At 46.2% G+C, this 21,131-nt stretch overlaps 1 protein-coding gene across 6 annotated transcripts in view; it reads left to right on the forward strand.

Moving 5' to 3' along the window:
- The window catches only part of SLC4A4 (solute carrier family 4 member 4), a 125,175-nt gene that overhangs the window by 59,803 nt on the left and 44,241 nt on the right, over window positions 1-21,131 (forward strand). For 4 of the 6 annotated variants that reach the window (XM_077783080.1, XM_021529553.3, XM_021529556.2 and 1 more), the window contains exons 4-6: window positions 13,881-14,016; window positions 17,704-17,864; window positions 20,297-20,449. In XM_077783080.1, coding sequence (XP_077639206.1) covers window positions 13,881-14,016; window positions 17,704-17,864; window positions 20,297-20,449 — 450 coding nt within the window. Of the gene's footprint in view, window positions 1-13,518; window positions 13,622-13,880; window positions 14,017-17,703; window positions 17,865-20,296; window positions 20,477-21,131 lie in introns of those variants that run through there. The other 2 variants (XM_021529557.2, XM_021529552.2) reach the window with 2 other exon arrangements.

Below are 21,131 nucleotides of genomic sequence, written 5' to 3' on the forward strand. Positions count from 1 at the left end.
TGAAATTCCATTAAAAATATCCAAGGGGAAGGCTGTTTTTTTTAGGTAATGGTGCAACTACTTGGTGTTTGGGTTTTCTCCCCAGTTTAAATCCCTTTAGGAATTAAGGGAGCATTATCCTAGCTAATGAGCTAGCTGAGTTCCCTCTTCTCCTTAGATCTCATCTTCCCACTCCTTCCTTTTAGCTGAGAATTCTGAAGAAATAAACAACCTCTCCTGTTGTCACATGGTATTTAATTTTTTATTGAGCTGAATAATTTAATAATGTAAACCAACAGCAATATTCCTTCTGCCCTGTAGAAGATGCCACTGTGAAAAACCAGATTAGCAGATTTGTGTAGTCTGGGCTGAAATTATTAGTTTTTGATTCTTGTTTGCATTTAGCAATTTGATCTGCTCAAGTCTTTGGAATCAAACACGTACTTTGTGCTCTCTGTTCATAGAATCATCCCAGAATGGCCTGGGCTGGAAGGGAACTTAAAGCCCATCCAGTTCTATTCCCTGCCATGGCAGGGACGCCATCCACTAGACCAGGTAGCTCTAAGCTCGGTGCAGCCTGGCCTTGGACACTTGCAGGGATGGAAAGCTGTTGTCCTGTGAGAGCCTTGGTGGTTGTCTCTTGGGCAGCGGTGGGTGCTGACCCCTTGTGTGTGCTGCTGGGCTGCTGCAGTGCTGGCAGGGCAGGGGCTGGCAGGGCAGGGCTCGCACGGCACGCTGCGGAACGAGGAGCCACGGACGGTGTTACGTGACCCAGGAGCAGCCCTGGCTCCGGCGCTGCCTGCAGGCGGAGGCTCTATTAATAGAGCTGAGAGCAGATGATTGCTGGCGTTACGTGACTGTGACTCTGGAGATTACGGGGAAGGTGTTTGGGGTGTCAGGAAATCACCTGTGCGGGACATGCCTGTTTGCAAGGGAGCCGGGACTGCAAATAGATCCTCTTGAAACCGAGAGGTGTGGTAATGGATGTGATGGAGAGTTTGAATTTGAGGCACGGGTGATTAAACTCCTTTCAGGCAGCGCAGAGCTCTTCAGGACTCGGGAATGGATGAAATGACTGTGCAGGGAGGGCAGAACATAAATGCTGGTTGTAATTTCAAGTAGGTGCGTCCATCCTTGATCCTGCTTCAGTTTTTCTTTATGACCTAAGTAATATTCTGATAAATTCAAGGCATCCTTCAAATTCATGGCATCCAAGGAACTGTGAATTCCTCTTCTGTGAGCAGTCACAGGTATTACCTATCTGAGCAATGTGCTGATCACCATCATTATTCCAAGCACCAGATCTTGAATGTTAAGCTTCTACACCTGCTATTCCTGTAAATTCCCTTTGGAAAGGCCAGTGTAGCTTAGTGTGGAAAAAGTAAAATTATTTTTGAGTCACATTTCACTAAGAATGACTTGGTGAGTGAAGCTTTGGCTCCCCTTAGTGCTGTCAAGTTTGTTCAGTGCCTCGTTACCTTATTTTAAATCAGTCTTTTGCTTTGTTTGACTCCTGTGGGAATGAGCAGGTCCAGGCGTAGGTAAGTGGCTAGTGGGATAGTTCAGCACCTCTGTGGCCATAATGTTGTTTTCCTTGCTGTTGTTGCAGATATAATCTGTGGTTAATCCCCCAAATCTGAACCTGTGACTCCCCAGAGGACCTGAAGCCTTTTGTTGGTTTTGATTTGCAGCCTTGTTATAGACAAATTAATGGCCCTGAATGACAGCAGAGCAGCCAGAGACGAGAAGAAAATGAGTAATTAACATATATTGGGTATTACTGATTGCTTTTATGATTATCTGGATTTTAAGGTATTAGCTGGAAAAATAGCTCCTAATCCCTTATTAAAGATAAAAGGCAAGTCATTAAAAGTAGGAGGTTGTTTTCAGTCCTGAGAAGCTCTGGAAATATGTCTTGGCTCCAGCAGCATACTAACCTTAAAAGCCTGTAATTCCAAGTTACTCAGCTTAGTTGTTCTCTTCAGCAAGGGAATTTCTGAAGTTTCCCATGTGCTGGGAGGCGGAGGGGACACAAGACAAAGCGACCCTTGTCATAGGAGCTGCGTGCTTGGCACGGTGACAGGGCCCTTTGAATATCCTCAGCATTAGCTGGGCCTGGCCCAGCTGCTGGGCTGGGAACTCTGGGCAGCTCCACGGAGGGGTTATCCCTAACTTCAGCTTTTTGTCAGAGGCAGATCTCCTGTGTGAGGCTCCCATCTCACCCGGACTCCTTTGTTCCACCCCCTCTTGCTATTGTGGCCACTTAACTGGTTTTGTAGCCATCTCACTCATTCCATGGAATCGTAAAAATGGTCACAGAATGGCTTGGGTGGAAGGAACCTTCAAAGCCATCTTCTTCCAGCCCCCTGCTGTGGACAAGGATATGTTCCCCTAGACTGCATTGCTCAGAGCTCCATCCGACCCAGCCCTGAAAGTTTCCAGGGATGGGGCATCCTCCAGTTCTCTGTGCCAATGGTTTTCCACTCTCTTTGTAAAAAAATTCGTGGCCATCTAGCTGGTTTCAAGGCCATCTGACTGGTTTTGAGGCCATCTAGCTGGTTTTGTGGCTGTGCACTAACGTGAATCAGCAAAACAGGCCAGTCCAAGCCCAGAGTCCTGATCCCAACAGGGAAGGGGGAGCAGGAGCTGAAGTGCTGGGAGCAGAAAGACAATAAAAGTAGGGAAGGGTGATGTTTGGCTGTTGCTATTCTTAAACCCACATGGAGCGTGTGTAGGTCAGAAGGAAAGCAGTAACACCCCTTGCTGAGTTGTAATAATTAATCATCTGCAGAAACTTGCCAGAAACTGAGACTTTCTTAATAGTCAACTATTTTTTGTTTTAAAATGAGTACATTCCTTATTTCTGGGTAATGAAATTTGAGTACCAGTAAAACCATAAACTTTTCAAATTTATTTCCTGTATTTTAACAGTTCTGTGTTTCAATACATTATGTTTATATGCTCCAGCTATACTTTTAAAAAGTAATTTAAAATGCAATGGGACCAGTTAAAAAGAAATAAAGATGGCATTTAACTACTCTAAGGAGATCAGTGCTTGTAAAGAAATTTACATTGGAGGCTATGCTGTTCTGATGAAATACAGGTTGGAAAACACTGCTCATTTTTGCTTAGCTCTTTCCATCCTAAGTTTTTTAAAAGATTACCAATAGTACCTGGCTGATTTGTTCCACTCTTAACTTTTTTCTCAGTTTTTTTTCCTTAGTCCTGGACAATGTTTAAGATCAGCTGGGTGCTCAGTGCTTTGATGCCACAGTCAGTTTTTTGTTCTTGGGGGAGGATTTTAAAAGTAGAGTTTGACTCCCTGTTGGGTTGGTCACAGTTGATTCCCTAAGTGCAAAGGAAGCAGTTCAGCTTTGTTTTGCTGTTTTCCTGTTTGGTCTTGGTTGTGCTGGTGCAGCCCTTGCTGTTTCCAAAGAGTTTGTCAGTATCTTCTGATCCAGAGTTGGCATTTTGTTATTTTTCTTTCTATTCTCATTCTCCAGGCCAGGATGCCAAACAGGTCATTAAACCCAGCGTGGGGCTTCCAGTCTCTCTTCATTATTAAAAGTTCTCTGAAGCTGTGGCAAAGTGGTCATGTTTGGGCAGCAGATGGGGTAGCTGGAGTAGAGATCACCTATCTGGGAAGCTCACTAATGAAATAGAATAAATGAGGTTGGAAGGTGCCATCAGCAGGTCCAAACCTCTGCTCAAAGCAGGGCCAGCTTAGTAATTAAGTTATTAACTTTGCTTTCTGAGTTATGGTGTCATGTCTGGAGTGCTCTGTCCTTAGATGGCAGTACAGTGACACAGGGTCCCAGGGAGGCACACTGTTACTTCTCCTACTCATGGAAGCATCCTGATATCTTTGGATGCTCAGGACAGTCTCCTGGGGCACCCTTTAAGCACAGGCAGTGCAACATTATCCTTGCCAAGTGCAAGGAATTGCATCTTCTCTCTCTCCTTTGCTGTGGTTTCATCCTCCCCTCACATGCAGTAGATTGATCCTCTTGTATCCTCCTCCTCCTCCTCACATGTACCACAAAGGGGACGATGTGACCCTGTGAAAGACACCATATGGTGCCACTTCGGGGTTAGGCTGGGGCCTGACCATTAGGAAGGTCAGTGCTTCTGCAAAATCCCCCCCAGCCATTCCCTTGGCCCAAGCCATCCCCAAACTGACCTCCTACTTAGGTTTTCTTCCCAACTGTCTAATCATTAGCAAGCTGCTTAATGCACAGCAAAAGACCAATTAACCCTAAAGCATTTAGTGAACTACATGTAAATTAGTTGTAAAATGTCGCTGTAAACATTAAATGTTAGGCAATTACATAAACCAATAATTGCTAAAGTTGCATTTAGGAGCTTAAAAGAAAGAAAGAAAAAAAATCTGCTTAAATAGCACTTCGGAGAACTCTGCTAATGGTTTTGTTTTTAAGTGCAGCCCTCCCGGTCTGGGTAAGTCCCAGCAGGCTGGGGCAGTTTAGATTCCATGTGGTTTTAGTTGTGTAAGAAAAATGAAGGCATAGTAACCTTGTGCACCTTTGTATACTGCAAGGAAAACCTCCAAAGGGCACAACCTGGAGTCTAGAAAGAGATGGTAGAAATATGGTAGATGGTATCCCGTTGGATAGCAGTGCCAAGTAAATCAGTGGATTGATGATTGTTTTCTTCAGATTCAGTCTGCGTGAAACATTCCAGACCTGACTAAAACCTTGGGTCTGCACAGGGTCTGGTGAGGTGTGAGCACAAAGGGCTTGGCCACTCATTGTGAACTCATTGGGTTCACTTCCATCTTCTCTTCTTTGTTCTGCAGACTTCCTCCTCCCATGTTAACCTTTGGAAAAGGCTAAGTGCCTGTGCACCCACCTGTGTGCTGGAGTTTCACACCAAGAGGCTGCTTTGCCTTTCTGCACAGTTTTTAATCCCCTTAATTGGCTGTCTCACTCCAAGGTGGTCTAGGTCACCCACTGCTTTTCAAGCTCCTGCTGCTAATGGTCTTAAATAATTCATTTTCCTTGTGTGCCTCACGTACTTATCCTCCAGTGTTTAGTGGAATCTTTCATTTCTGGTAGTTTTCTTTTGACCTGGGCTTGTGTCAGACTCAGATGTTCCTAAATGGGGCAGTGAAGTGTAGCTTTGCCTCCTTTATTCTATGTATTTGTGCTTTACTGCTGGTTTAGAGCCTCTTTGTTGTTTCGGTAAAAGTATCTCTCTGCGTGGCTTATGTTGCATTCCATAAGGAGTCACTAAATGTGTCTCTAGATACCAGATTTCTCATTTGTCAGTGAAAAAACAAGTTGGGTTTGTTTGAACTTGCTTTCTTCCTTCCTCAGTTTTGGCAGTAGCCTTTTCTGGAGTATATTGATCTTAGTTACATTGCATTCACTTACTGAAAAGCAGCCTGTGCTTAATTTTCCTGGATAAATCCATTGGATAATGGTCTTTTATTTTTCTTGTACACAGTTTTACTAGTAGATCCTGGTCATGTTCCTTTCCTGAAAGTGGAAATATTTTATACTTATGTTTCCTTGATTGAATTACAGAAATCTGCTTAAAGCTGCAAAGCTACCTTTCAGCATGGATGAGACCCCAGCAAATCCGCTGTTTTTTTCCACCACAATCATGTTTTCCCTGGAGGTTTGGTGCTTGTGTAGGAGGTGGGGGTGAGTCTGTGAAAATCAGAGTTAAAAGGAGGCAGAAGCTTGAACTTCACATGCTGTTGCAAGGGGAGACCGATGAAGAGCAGGAGCTGCCCAAATGTCAGCAGGCTTTTGAGAAGGAGTTGAATTGGGAATTTCTGGGAAGCTGCTTGGAAGGAGCGTGCTGCTGGCAGCCTGGAGCCGTGCCGAGCCCGGAGTTAATGGTAGTTAATTTTTAAAGGCAGGCCCGAAACTGGTTATTGTGTCTTTGTCTCAATAGGGTCTTTCTGCTCCCAAATGCCATTGCAAGAGCCCTTTGCTGAGTTTCCTTGACTCGACCCAGAGAGAAAAAGGAAATGCCTTCAGAGAGGTGATTTATCCACACAAAACTGCTTTGCCGCGCTGCTACCTGGTGGGATAGTCCTAACATCTCCAGGGATGCCAAGTGAGGGAAGTGGCCTTTGTCAGGATTTAACGTACAGAATAAATGCAGGCACCCAAAGGGACAAGATCCACCTGATGGAGGTTGCTTTGCAGCAGCAGGGAAATGTGAGGAAAACCAGCACCCAGATGCGAAACCAACTGGTTTTGTAACCACCCTGTCAGGCCAAACCCTGGTGCCTTCCTGGTCAATGGAAGCATTGTCTGGATTCTCAGGCTGGCTTTCCAGCTTTGTAGATAAGCAGTTGTGAACTGTTCTGAGCCAAAAGGGCAGCTTGTCACTGAGCAGAGCTTTTGAGGTGGTGGGAAAATAGAGAAGCCTTTTTCAAAGCATCTCAGAGAAGGCTGGCACCTTCCTCCTGCTGCAAGTCAAGGTGAAGTGGCCTCCTGAGCTCTGGCTTCTTAGCTGGTTGGAGCAGATGATCCTTGAGGTCTCTCCAACCTGGTGTCCTACAGTTCTGTGATTCTGTGATAGTGCTTTTAGTGTGGAGGTTTGTGTAGGACGAGGGGGAATGACTCCCCACTGACAGAGGGCAGTGTTAGATGGGGTATCAGGAAGAAATCCTGTTAGGGCAGTGAGGCCCTGGCACAGGTTGCCCAGAGAAGCTGTGGCTGCCCCATCCCTGGAAGTGTCCAAGGCCAGCTTGAATGGGGCTTAGGGCAACCTGGGCTAAGTGGAAGGTGTCACTGCCTGTGGCAGAGGGTTGGAACAAGATGATCTTTAAGTCCCTTCCAACCTAAAGCAGTCTGGGATTCTATAAAATGCATATTTACATTGTAGCTTCCCTCTCCTACTTAGAGTTTGAGGCAGGACAGGTGATGAGGAAGGAATAACAATGCAGAAGTCCCCAGCACGTGCATTTAACTCTCGTGCACCAGTTGGTCTCTGCAAGGATGGTGAGGAATAATAACGCACGTCTCCCTCTGTGCCCGGAATGGATGAGGTGTTTGGCAACATCGAAAATGGGGGACAGAATGAAAAGAGCTGAAAGCAAAAAGTGTGGATGCCAGAAACATTCAGTACTCTTTGAGAAACTGCCTGGCAACGGAGGTGGGCTCCACTGCAGCCAGAGACACGGGGTGAAGGGCTTGGCGTGCACGGAAACTGTGGGAATAACTATGGAAAATCCTCACCCACGTGTGTGTAGTTTCCTCCCTGTGTGAGTGGGTTCTGTCCTGCTGAGCCCCTGCTGAAGGAGACTTCCAGAAGTGCTGAAACAGGGCTGGTGTGGAGATTGATTGAACGGGACAAATAGACAGTGATGAAACCCTGCTTGTGAGAAGAGCTTAATAGGCAGAAAATTGGCTATTGCAGCCGGAGGGCTGGTTGGGAAGTGCAGAGAGGGAAGTTTCCTCTTGTCGTTGAGTGGAAACTTAAACCCAAGAGAAGAGCCCAGAGTTGTTACAACTGTGTCCTTAGAAGTGTCGCTGTACCCTCCTTGTTACCTAAAGGAGCTAAATGAGCAGTGGTAGACTGAGTTATAGTTTGGCAGGAGAGCTTGTGGCTGATTCAAGGAAACAGTGCTGCTTACAGGGACTACAGCGCATCAAACCTGCTTTAAAACCGTCTTTGGGGAGCAACATTTCAGTGCTGGAGAAGAAAAGGGTTTGGGTTTTTTTTTGTATGGCAGAGGAGCAGGAGTTTTCCCTTGTGCTTATGATGGGCAGTTGCTTTGTGGCCACATGGTGCAGTCATACTGATGGAGGTAGGGGAGGAGCTGTGTGTGATCATGGTGTGCTTACAGTGTTTAAAGTACCAGAACAGGACCCAACAGGATCCCAGAGAGGTGGACAGCACCAGTCTCTTCTCTCACAGGAAGGAGACTGTGAAATCCACATAGCTTTAAAAAGGGAAACCAAGAAAACCCAAAGAAGGAAAATGATGAAAATTAAGGAGTGGTTTTTGAACTCAGTTCTGTGTGGCAGCTGCTGTGCTGCTGTTTCACTGGGGACTTGACTGTTGCTCAGATCCAATGGAGGTGTGGTGCCAGACAGCATCCTGTGTCTGTGTGACAGCAGGAAATGTTCCAGACCTCTGAAGAAAGCCAGGGTTTCCCTAGGTGCTGCTCTTTCTTTATTAAAATCTTCTTGGCAAATGTTTGGGAATAGCTTCTTAAAAATGTGCTGCCGTAGCAGTTTGACACAACTGGAAGTATAATGGCTGACCTCCAGGACTGGTCCAAAAATACCTTTGTTATCCATATTTTGCAATGAATTGCTTATGGTGTAGTTTGTATCAGGGTTTATAACCAGTATGGTTTGTCACTGCGGACTAGTTGGTTTGTAAAAGTAAGTGTCATAGGCATTGCTGCCTTTAAAGCAAATTAAAAATGGCACTTGGAGAACCTAGAAAATTTTTAAAATGTGGTATAGAAAGACGAAATTCCTGTTTTTCTGTCAGTTTGGGAGCCAGTCACTTTTGATTAGCATCTAGCTGTGGCCTACCCACAGGGAATTGCATGGTGCATGTAAGCCCAATTTGGCACCCTTGGAATCAGGAGAGCCTGGCACTGATGTGAGCAGGCAGAGCCTCAATCACACTGTTAATAGGTAAAATGCTTGTTAATAGGTAAAATGAGCCAGTTTGGCTCAACTGGCTAATTGTGTGTCTGTGGGAGACTATCTGTTCCCATTTCCTTGGGATTCTGCAGCTGCCTCTGCCTCTGGCAGGTTGTGTAGATATTACAGGGTTTGGCTGCAGCTGGGAAAATCAGTCTTTGAAGACAGAGTCTTTCTCGAGTGGAGCAGTGCTGGGAAAAGCTCATCATGGGACTTGGGATATAGCATGTGGTGGTCTCTCTATCACATCCATGTGGACAGAATTGGCAGGCTGTCTTCTTTTATAAGAATTGCCTTTTGGGGTAAGGATCACCAAATTTTCATGAGATAGTGCTGTGTTTGTTTAGAAGTTTCCCAGACTGATTATGCACATTGCATGAAGTGAAACATTTTTAGCAGAAGCATCCTTTTTCCTCTCCCTGCATCTCCAAGGAATGTTTTAACCAAGTGTGTATATGCACAGTGCCAAAGACCAAGGGCGCTGGGAATGTCCAGGTGTTATGTAAATGCTGCCATTCTTCTGGCACTTGAGAGAACACAGTATTAGTAAGAATTTGTCCAATACTGAAGTTTTTTGCAGATCAAACACTTAATATATGCCACATGCTGCAGAGGAGCTTACAGCAAAACATGTACTATCATGCATTCCAATAGTCCAGCAAAAAATTGATTATTCCAGAGGCATCATTGCTGTTCATTATGTCTGGGAAGGGGCTTTATCAAAGGATAGGGAAGATTTACTCCAAGACAGATCAGGCACCTCAAAGAGCATTCGCTGCACCCCACAGTCATGCAAGAAGTGGCCTGGGGTGGGATCCAGGTACTGTGGGGAGCGTTCCCTCCTGGCTGCCAAGTTCTGCCTGTGGAAAGTCTAATCTGCCTCACAGCCAGCCCCGGCACGGGGTCAAAAAGTAATTGGTCATAAGCAAAGACGCAAAACAAGCAAAAGAGAAATTCTCACGCTTGCTTAGAGTGATTAGCTGGGGAGCAGATCACCCAGAGGTGATTCTGTGGGACCTTGGGAAAGGCCGCTGTTTGGCCTTGGAGCAGTGTTCCCAAAAACTCAGAGCAGTCTTTCCAAAAGCAATGTAAATCCATGTGCACTCAGTTTCTTTGGTGGTGCTCAGGGATGCTTGTGCTTGGTGGAGCTCTTGGAGACTCGGGAAATCAGTTCTTACCTGGGGACCCTCACCAGTTCTGCAGAAATTGGTGTTACCTGAAGTGATCATTCTCCCTTCCATAAAGGAAATAACAGTTCTTACCTGCAAAGGTGCAGCAATAGCATGCATTCTGTGTGTACAGAAGTGCTGGACAATATTGCTGGTAAAACAGGAGAGCATCACCTGTCTTACCCTGTGGCCTTGGCCCAGTGTGTGGATGCCATACAGGAACCGGCAGAGGTGTCTCAGGTGATTATTCTCAGCATCTCCTGGTTTTAGGTGGCATTCCATTCAGGTTTGTCTTTAAAGAAAGCTGGTGGGACTGTGGTTCACCAAAGCCTCCCCATATGCCTTTAGCTGGCGTCTTGTGTTGATAGTGACACACAATTAAAGTTGGTTTTGGTAACAGAGAATTTTGGAAGGGAAATCAGCTGAACTAGAAAGGAAACAAATTTAAATCTGTTACAGGTGTCTGCACAAGTGTGTCACTGCTCTGACTGTGGATGGGTTTGACCCAGGCTTTGGCAGAGGGAGGGTGGCCTCAGAAAGGAACGGGAGTGCGATCATGTACTATTTTAATAAGCCTGCCTGGAAAGCACATTTGACAAACAGCTTTCCTTGATACTGGTTCCACAGGCTCTGGGGAGGGATTTGCACCAGGTCTCTTGGGGATTTCTGTAGCTGGCAACGCACTTAGAAATAACAGAGAGCTTTGTGTCTGATGGTCCCTTAGGCCTCGGGTGGAGGAAGCAGTTGACTGAGGTGCAGGTCCCCAGGGTCTTCAGAAGTGTCCCTGATAACAGCCAGATGAAAAAGCAGGAGGAAAAGCATGTCGGCTGAGTGGAGAACAGGCTGCTTAACTTGTGCATCAACAGAGATATTCCCTGTCCTCCATCCTGAGGCAGCACTGTACACCCAGAGAGGCAGGCTGAAACTGTCTTCCACCCACCACCAGCCAGGCCCTCGGCACCGAAGCAGGAGGTGGCTTTAGGATAGGGGCCGGTGCCACAAAGCCCCTGGTACTTCCATGTATGGCTGTGCCATTGCACCGGGCAGCAAGGGATGGCTGCCACCAAAGCCATTGCCTGAGCAGGGCTGGGAAGCTCAACCATGCCCCATTTCAGATCATTGTTCTAGAATGTGTCTCTCCCTGTTTCTGAACTCCTTGAGATTCCTCTCTCTTGATGGAGATTGATTTTTGCCTTTGGGAACCCGAGGGTATACATTGTGCTCAGAATTGGCCTGAGCTGAACTTGGAGAAACTGCTGATGTGTTTGCTCTTGTGCAAGTTACCATTTTAGAAGCTGCCTCATGGACTGTGTGTGGCTGAATGAAACAGGAAAGGGAAGAGGGGCAAGTGAGAGACATCCCCCATGGATGGCATTGCCTCTGTATCCGTGTTGTGTTGGAACACTCAACCCTCTGCAATTAATATGTTAATTCCTCTCCCATTCAGGGGAAAAATATAAACCCAGCCATCTAAATTTGTGGATTAGCCTTTTCTCTGCTGCAAATGTCTGCTGACCATCAGGTTGTTCTCTTGAATAAGACAGCAAGGAAAACAGCATTGAGCAGCCTGAGCTGCTCCTGGCGTCAGCGGTGCTGGTTTTAGCAGCTCCTGAGCTGCACGGCTGAGGTGGAAGTGAAGGTGATGGCCAAGGCTGGGCCAGCCTGGCGAGGTGGTGCTCAAAGGTCGGGCAGGCAGAGGGCTGAGGGGGTCACCCCCCGGGTTAATGACTCTCCAGTCCCTGAGCCCGGTGCTCAGCTGGCTGCCCGTGCCTAGCACACGGTGTTCGCCTGCAGATTGAGATGAAAATAAGTTCTCCTTGCTAAAGAGAGCACATAAACAACCCATAAACGGCCCATTAACCCACAAAATTGCAATAAAGAACATGTGGTCAAGCGAGCATCAGGGACCTGTGACCCAGCAAGAGCCCTAATGGGATTGTGAGCCTTATCATCGGCCCTAAGTGTGGATAATGGGAAGTTAGCAACAGGAAGAGGAGGCAGGCAAGAAAGAAGGGGTGACGGACGATGGACACCCAGGTTCAGTATGCAAAATACTGTGGCATGATCAGGTTATGGGTGGGAATATCAGGGTAACACTTCCATATAGTAAAAACACTTCAGAGTGACTCGAGAGAGACTTTTCCCATTGGCTCCAGTGGATGCCTTCAACAGCTCAAGAAGCTCTGCAGTCCCTTCTCCTACAGCCTCTTCCAAGCAGCAGCCACTTCTGTGGTCCACCTTGCTTGTTGAAGCAGTAAGATGGACATGTATTTTATTTGTTTTCTAGCTGTGATATTCACAGAATCACAGAATAATGAGGTTGGAAGAGACCTCTAAGATCATCAAGTCCAACCTGTGAGTTCATCAAATCCAACATATATTTGAATTCTATTTGAATATAAAAGTATGTTGAGATTCATTAGTGTAGGTGAAGGGAGAGGATGATGGAACATGCATGATATGGATGGATAGTCTGGCATCTCCAGCCCTCTGCCACGGGCAGGGACACCTTCCACTTAGCCCAGGTTGCCCCAAGCCCCATTCAACCTGGGCTTAGACACTTCCAGGGATGGGGCAGCTACAACTTCTCTAGGCAACCTGTGCCAGGGCCTCCCCACCATCACAGGGAAGGATTTCTTCCTGATATCGCATCTAACCCTACCCTGTGTCAGTGGGACCCCCTGGTCTTGTCACTCCAGGCCCTTGTCAGAAGTCTATCTCCAGCTCTCCTGAAGTCTGCAGGGAGCCGAATGCCTCGTGATGGGGAGGCTGCTGTAGCAGCAGGGCAAGGTCCTTGGCTCCCAGAAGATTCCAAGGGCATTTGTGATTATAAATATACTTTCAGTCAAAAAGAAATCTATATCACTGAAACATCATCACTCTGAGTAATTTAGGAAGAAAGCTATCAAAGTTTATTTAAGGAAAAGAAAAAGGAGTAAAGGGCATGTTTTTTACCGGTTTCTTTTTTCCCATTGCAAATTGAGAGTCTGTTTACCCTGGAAAAATCAATGTGGTTGGACACCTGATGTAATTAATTATTTTGCAAGAGACAGCCAGCTGATCTTTTGAAAAGAAAGAAGTTTTTAGCAGAACTGTTCAAAGTTCATAGTCTGCTGTGTATCTCTAATGCTGATAAACATCCAGCAGAGACGATGTCTGTCTTAAAATTTCACATGGTTACACCTTTGTTTTAAGGTGATATGCTGAGAAAAAGGCTGTAGACCCCAAGGAGCCCTCCAGCAAGGTGACTCTGGTGGTGTGGGCTCCACTTACAAGATGCCCTTGGGCCTTGGGATGATAGGGACAGTGATGTTCTCAGGTTTGAATTTTGAACTCTTAACCAGGAAAGGGTTTCTGTCCTTTTTCTTGAGCTTATAATGCAAACAGGCTTTGCTTGTGCTGTGTGTTGAACATAGTTCTTTTGCCTAAACAGGCAGTCTTTTCCAGCCGGGACCAGGTTTTTTTTTCAGTGCATTGGTGCCTGACTAAATGCATTGGGTTGCCTTCTTCATGTATAGATGAGACAACCCTTCTGTTAAGTGTTCCTGTGTTTTTCAGTGGTGGGCTGGGGAGGTTCCAGCCTGCCTTGCAGGCCAATGGCAGCCCAAACCTGGCTGGCAGGGAGGGAGGGGAAAGCCAGCAATGGGATGCTGTGCCAGCAAGTCCCCAATTGGTTTGGCTGGAACTGGTTTTAGGTCATATATAAAAGGGGGTGAAGGATCCGGGCTGCTCAGAGAGCGGCAGGTCCTCGGGCAGCGCCACAGAGCACATTGGTTCTGAGCTCCATAGTGCTTTATTTTCACAAGGACTGCAAATTGCTGTAACATAGTTAAGGTCTGTAGGAAGAGACAAGTTTTCCTGAACTTTACTCCCAGCTTGAACTTGTAAGAAGTTCAGCGAGAGGCAAGGAAGGGGAGAGAGGGAGATAGAGGCACCCTCGCTCACGCCCCTGCGTCCGCAGCGACGAGGATGTCAGATGGCAGAGGCAGCCTGGAGAAACAGCTGAATGGCCTTGGGGAGCAGGGCAAGGAGAGGAGCCGCACGTCCCTGGTCATCTCACAGGCCGTTAACCGCAGTATTTTCACCTCTGCAGTCTCCCCTGCCGCCGAGCGCATCCGCTTCATCCTCGGAGAGGAAGATGACAGCCCCGCGCCCCCGCAGCTCTTCACCGAGCTGGACGAGCTTCTGGCTGTCGATGGACAGGAGATGGAGTGGAAGGAGACTGCAAGGTGGGTTGGTTTTCCTTTACCCTCAAAGGGAAGGGCAGCCAGCAGTGCTTTCCATGGGAGATTCCTGGTTTAGCATTCCATTGGGGAATACCCGTGCTGCAGGATCGCATGGGGAAGCCACAGAAAGGAGCCTGTATAGTTCAAATTACCATTCTTTGATAAATGAGAGAATTTTAGGGTTTGTTTAAATTTTCCAAAAGTAAAACTAGGAAAACAAGAGAGTGCCAGATTGATTGAAGTAGTTTGCCTGTGGAGGGAAAAGCAGGGGTTCAGTAGTGTTTTCCAAAGGGAAATATGACCTGGCTGGAACTGAGTCATAACTTCCTCCGGAACTGGAGGAAGTTGCCAATTCCCATTTGGCCGAGTCAAAACTGCTCCCGTGCTATTGCCCCAAAATGGCTTTTGAGCCTGGTCCCACCTCACAGGGACAGGCTGTCCCTGTCTTCGTGAATTACTGATGGAATTAATTCTAAATAGGAAAAAAAGCTAACAGGTGTTTTCTTGTTGAGAAATTACTCAAGGTGCATGTTAAATGCTGAATAGAGTTGCTTGCTTTGAGTTCCTTGGTTGGGTTCTTTGATGCTGCTGTTAGTTTTGTCAAAAAGCCGTGACAAAAAAGCTGGGATGTTTTTGGGGTCTGGCTGCTACAAGTTACATGTAGTTTATATCTGAACACCACTGACCTATTCCAAATTGCCCTCACTGAGACTGGGGATTTTTCTTTTCCTTTATGGTGTCTGGGCTAAGCTCTTTCCCCACCTCCCCCTCTTAAGGGCGCTGTCTGTGTTCAGTGTTACCCTGTTTGGTCACCGTAATGTTTTTTACCTGTGATTTAATGAGTTGCTCCACCACCTACCCCTTTACCTCTTAATTTATTTTTTGCTTCTCAGTTGCTTGAGGAACTTAATGACTTCTCACCTTTTGCCCTCTAACTTCTGACTTGTTGCTCATCCTTTTTCTCCCTTTATTGTTCTTCTTTCCTCTTACCATGAATTCAGCACTTCTAATTTAGGTGTTTTTACACCTCAAATTGGTGTAATTTGGTAGGAGTGCTGCATTGAGCGGTGTGTGGGGTTCTTTACAGGGTTCTTCTCCCAGGCAGCAAACCACATAATGAGAGGAAGGAGCCTCAAGTTGTGCCAGGGGAGGTTTAGGTTGGTTATTAGGGAAGATTTCTTCACCCATAGGGTTGTCTGTGCAGGGTAGTGGTGGAGTCCTTATCTCTTGTGGGATTTAACAAATGTGTAGATGTGATGTTTAGGCACATGGGTTGGTGGTGGCCTTGGCTTTGCTGGATTAATGTTTGGATTAGATAATTTCAGAGGACTTTGCCAATATGAATGGATCCATGATTCTTTGTATAAATGACAGAATGTAACAGGGTGCTCCCTGTTGAAGTGCTGTTAAATTTCTAAATTGGCTCAACCTCCTGCCTTTGTGGATAGTAATCTTACAAAGTGTCTGATAGTTCAGGATTTTTCAGTACATTCCCAAAATTACTTAATCTTGCACCATAGAACCTCCTGAGAGCTGCAGAGCATCTCCCAGAGCATCCAGAGCTGGCTGGCACTGTGCTTCAGTGGGCACAGGATCTGCCAGCTGTTTTGCAGTTGTGTCACATCTGCGGCTGCAGAATGCTCTCTTCCCACAACTGGCAAATTGCAGGAGCCAGTGCTGAACACAGGAAAAAGTGCAGGGCCGTGCAGGTGGAGGAGAAAGGAGAGGATAGAAGAGGCCTTGTGGGGCTGATGCTTCCCGTGGCCCCAGTGTAGAACTGCACAGCTCCCAGATGGGGAAAGCAGTGCTGCCTGCACACTGGTGCAGGGCTATAGGCTGCACTCATATTTGAGATAACAAACAATCAAATTACCTTCCTCATCTCCCTCCTGCTCTGTTCTGACATCTATTTACACATTCCTTCTGTCTGCTGTACCTCACTCCCAACAGCCCCGTGCAAGATGTAAGAGGGTGAAGGATAAAAATGTAATTCCTGGCACAGCTTATATAACAAAAAAAGATAATAACAGAAGTTTAAAAACCCCATATCCACCATCCCACAGTCCAGCACTGTCATTCCTTTTCTCTGTAATCCCATCATTTTCCTGCAATCTCTCTGCTTTATAAAGTGACAGTCCCTATACTATGGTGGACATATCTTGGTCCCCAAAGACACTTCACTGAGCCTCATGACAGGCTAGGGCCCTCCAGCTGCTGCAGGTCTTCTCCTTTTTCTGCTTCACTCTGTGTCCTATGACCACCTCTGGAATGCAGGCGTTCCCATGGTAGTGGAGCTGCTTAGTGAGGGTGCCCCTGCCCATGGCAGCAGTTTGGACCTCTGAGGTCCCTCCCAACCCACACCACTCTCTGATTGCATGAATTGAGCAGGCATTTTTTCACCCAGGTTTCCAAGATAATGTTTGGTTTATTGTGTTGGGATTGTGGGTTGTAGTGAGAAAAGTAAACAAAAAGCAAATATTGATAGTTGTAAGTAATCACTTTCCTTGGAAAGACAAACACTGGTAATTTGCAGCCTTCCTCCTGTAACTGGGTAAATGTAACTCAGTCCTACATCACACAAAGCCCCTGAAGTGCACAGCTTTGCATCCACCCAGGTCCCTCAGGTGTCCTAGGAAACAGTTTTTGTGAACTAAAAGGACCTTATTAATTGGAGATGAAAATCAGACTTTTATCTTGAATTAAAAAGCAGCTTTAATAAAACAAAGTCTCAGAAAGAGATTATTGCAATTGTGAAGCATAATTGATTAATCCTCAAGTAATACATTTTTCAGGATTAAAGATAATTTCCCTTGCTGTTAATAATATTCTTTTGAACAAATTTATGACCTTCCTTACCTTACGTGTGGGGTGCTTTTTCTTAATAATCTCTTTATATTAGTCACTGGAATTTTCATTTTCCACATATATTAAAATGGCATCTCAAGAGGGAGTTAAAAAGCATTTCTGCTTTGCCATTAGGGTGTACTGAACCACCTTTTCCTGATCCCCCAGTTTGCACCAAAGCTGTTGCTGGGTGCTGTGGTGAGGAGGAAGGTGTGGGCCAGCTGAGATCCCCCAGCCCTCCCAGGAGCCCTGTGCTCCATCTCACTGCCCATCCCTGTGTGCTCTGGGCTGGGCGCAGCAGGGCCAAGGGCAGGGTCAAGGCTGCAGGGACACGGAGCCTCCTGCTTCCCTGCTGTTGGGATGTAGTTTTAGGGATGTAAAGAGTGTTTTGCACAACCAGGATTTACCCTTTGCTCTCACCTTCCATTAGAGATAAGTTTTCTGGGTTTTTCAGACCTGCTTGGTTAAATCATTAAACAGCAGCTGGAGGGAAAGAACAAGCTCCTTAGTATGTGCCTTCCCCTTTGGTGGCTCAATTGTTCTCCAAGAGCACCTTCAGACGTGGCTGGGATGTGCTCCTCTCTTCCCCTCTTTGCCTGTGGGCATGGGACAGCAGTATTCCATGCTGCCTCCCTCTTGGCAGTTTCTGATTCCATATTTTACTGCCTGAAATTGAATCACAGAATCAATTTAGTTTGGAACAGCCCTCTAAGACAATAGAGTCCAACCATTAAATCAGAACTGCCAAGATAGTGAAGGACAAGTTGCCTTATTTGCAGAAATGCTGGTTTATTTCCCTGCAAGGAGGCAACATTAACCCCATCTCATTGTTCTGCCCTGTTGCAGGTGGATCAAGTTTGAGGAGAAGGTAGAACAAGGTGGGGAGCGATGGAGCAAACCACACGTGGCCACCTTGTCTCTGCACAGCCTGTTCGAGCTGAGGACGTGCATAGAGAAGGGCTCCATCATGCTGGATATGGAAGCCTCTTCCCTCCCACAGGTGGTGGGTAAGTACACCAGGCTTGGCTCTTTCTCTCACCACTTCCCCACACATTTTTCTTAACTCTGGTATGGCTTTATGGGTGGTTTTAATGAAAAAGCACTGCTTTTCCAATAAAAGAGAAAAATAAAAGAACAAAGAAAAAGAGGGAAAAACTAGAAAGTACCTGGAAAAAGATAACGGATAGATGAAAAAGGTAATTCTCAGTGCAGGAAGAAATCCATTTAGTTTATGTTCACTGTGGAAAAGGTGATATGTGAAAGGGCCACGTCTGGGGACAGAGACACCCATCAGGTACTGTTCATGCAGAACAACTTGGGCCAGGAACTGCTCTTGGGTGAGGTGTTCAGCTGCCCACTGAGGGCACATAGGGCTGTGTTTAGGAGCCCCCAGCAAGGAAGAGGGAAGAGCACCCCCAGCACCAGCTGCTGCTCTGCTCTGTGGAATGGGAGGGCAGTTTTTATACAGTCAGATTAGCTGTGGCCCAGGGTGACACTTGGTGATATGCTGAGAGCCAAATCATGTTGCCTGTGGTGTGTTTGATAGCTTAGAGAAAATAAATTTTCCAAGTGAGCCATCCAGTGGAGGGACATTTAACCAAAATGCTGAGTTTAAGAGCCCTTACATGAAGAGATTTAAAAGAGCAAAATTAAGTACTTCCTCTGCCAGAACTCAGTGTTTTGAATGATTATCTCAGGAAGTAAGGTCAAAATTATCCTGGCACAGAATTCTCCCATACACTGGATTGTAGGAATTACAGCTGCTTATGGTGTTAAATACAGAGTTTTGAACTTAATTTTGCAAGTGCTTATGCTGACATGTGTCTTCCTCTGCTTTTGTGTCTGTGAATCCAAATGCACAGCTTTGCAAACTTTTAAAAAAATAACCCCCCCCAAGAACCTCTCAAGTTTTTGGCTGAAGGTGAACCTGCTTCAGAAGCTGGTGTTCATGGTCCAAAGCCTTAAACCCTCAAACATTAAATTTTCTTTTGAAGTCCCTTCAAGATGTCACCTTCAATCTCCTTCTTCAACCCCCAAATTAAATCTAATTCCTAGGAGATTAAATTACACATCGGTGGCTGCTGTTGCTGTGGCACTGTGACACTGTCCTGAGCAGGGTGGTTTTGCTGGTCCAGACCCTTAATCAGACAGGTAGGGATATCCAGCACTGGATTTCCAGGATGATTTAATCATGATCACTTAACTTGTGTCTGGTAGTGACACACAGGAAAGGAAAACTCCGAAGAAAAACTCTCTTTGTTGTTTGTGTTTTATCAGCAAGAGGGAAGGGAAGTACCAGCTAGAGAAGGATAAACTTGAATGAAGGTTCTGAAGAAAATACTCCAAAAATCACTAACCAAAACCATGAGCAAGAAAAGTTCGTATTAAAATAACACTTAACAAAGGTCAGCCTTTTGGCAAGCATGTTGTATAAGGGTAGCTACGTGCGTATGCCCACCCTGTCTTAATTTGAGAGGAAGAACTAGGTGCTTCCTTAGGGATTTGAAGAGGCATTAATTCTTGGGCAGCACGTAGAGGATGACTTTCTGACTCACTGAGTTAGCAAATGTGATGCATGTCCTGCCTCCCCCTTGGCATAACTTTTATTATTAGCACAAATAAAAGTTACCAGCAGACAAATATGAGCTGCCACTTGCCCTCAGGGGACAGCACATGAACTTGTGTCACCAAGGGAACAACTTCATGTGAGACTTACTGCACAGGGGACATTCTTCATAAGTCTGGCCACCTTTTTGTCTTTTTCCTCTGGGATAAGGGAGGAGAAAGGAGGGAATTGATGGGAAGTGAGCAGGCATTGAGGATGCTGGGGGCCTTTTCTCCTGGTGGGTCCATGAAAAGTAAAGCCATATAATACATCCTGTGGTAACTGGAGCAAGTTCTGCCGCTTGTAGTTGCTGTCACTTCAGTAGTGCAAGTGAATGATTTAATTAGTGGCTCATCTCCAGGACTTCCTCCTGTCTTTAGATTAGGTTTTACTGGGGGCCTGCAAGGTGAATTCAGACCTTGTTAAACCTTATAGAAGATTTTCTGAGTGCTTTTTTGAGCTTCATGGAACTTGCAATAGAGTAATAGTATCTTCATTAAAGTCCAGGCTCATATGAGACTCCATTTCTGAGCTAAGAACCATCTTACCCTGATCTTTGAAATAGTCTCTGTGACATGTAGGAAATAGCAGAAGGGAGTCTCAGTGCAATGGGTGTGTTAGTGGCTCATGCAGGAAATGCTTATGTTCTCTTTCAAGAGGAATGTCTAACAGATTTTCATACAAATAAAAGCTGGCTTTGAGATGGTAAGAAAACCTTCAAAAAGGCAGGGTTGAAATGCCTCCAGCCTCTCTCTTTGCTCTCCCTGGAAGCAATTGTGAGCTCTGTGGTTAACTTTGCTCTCCCCTCCTTCCCTCTTCCTATGCTGGCCACAGAGATGATCGTTGACAATCAGATCGAGACGGGGCTGTTGAAATCCGAACTGAAGGACAAAGTCACCTACACACTGCTCAGGAAGCACCGGCACCAGACCAAGAAATCCAACCTGCGCTCGCTGGCTGACATTGGAAAGACCGTCTCCAGTGCAAGTAGGATGTTTTCCAACCCCGATAATGGTAATGCAGAGGCTACCTGGCTATAGCCTTCTCTGTCACAGCAACCCGCCCGCCCAGAACTAACTGCGTGGCCCTGACACTGCTTCCTAACCCCGTGGAGTAGCAAGGCTGTGCTGATGGCACATCAGCAGGCTCTGCAGGCTGCTTCGGCCCTGGCACGGCGCTCTAAGCACACCTTCACTGGACTGACAGGGACAGGGGCAGGCAGGAAGGCAGGAGGGTGCTCTTGCAGCTGGAGTCTAGGAGATGGTTTAGGAGCAGTGATAAGAGAGATTCGCCAAAAACTTTGGTGGCACCTGAATCTTAAAAGGCTGATCACCTGAAACATTTGGGCAGAGACAAAGCTTCCATGCACATTCCGTGTCTGTAACAGACAGTGTCGGTGGCACTGTCAATCAAAAATCACCTGGCAGTAACACCTAGCTTGCATTTTATTGCCATGCAATCATTGTCCAGTGGGGTAAAGCTGATTTCCATCTTGCTTTATTCATCCTAAAATAGTTTTGTGGTGTGTATTGTGAATATGTGTCCTCTTCTCTCTAAAAGAGGTGTAATAGGTAGTGCCATGTTGGTAGTGGTGTCCCTAAATGTGTGTGTGTGTGTGTGTGTATGCAGACAGCTACGGAGGCCTGGGCACTGACTTGGTGCTTGCTCC

This window comes from Lonchura striata, chromosome 4 (genome assembly GCF_046129695.1).
Source record: "Lonchura striata isolate bLonStr1 chromosome 4, bLonStr1.mat, whole genome shotgun sequence".
NCBI classification, from domain to species: Eukaryota; Metazoa; Chordata; class Aves; order Passeriformes; family Estrildidae; genus Lonchura; species Lonchura striata.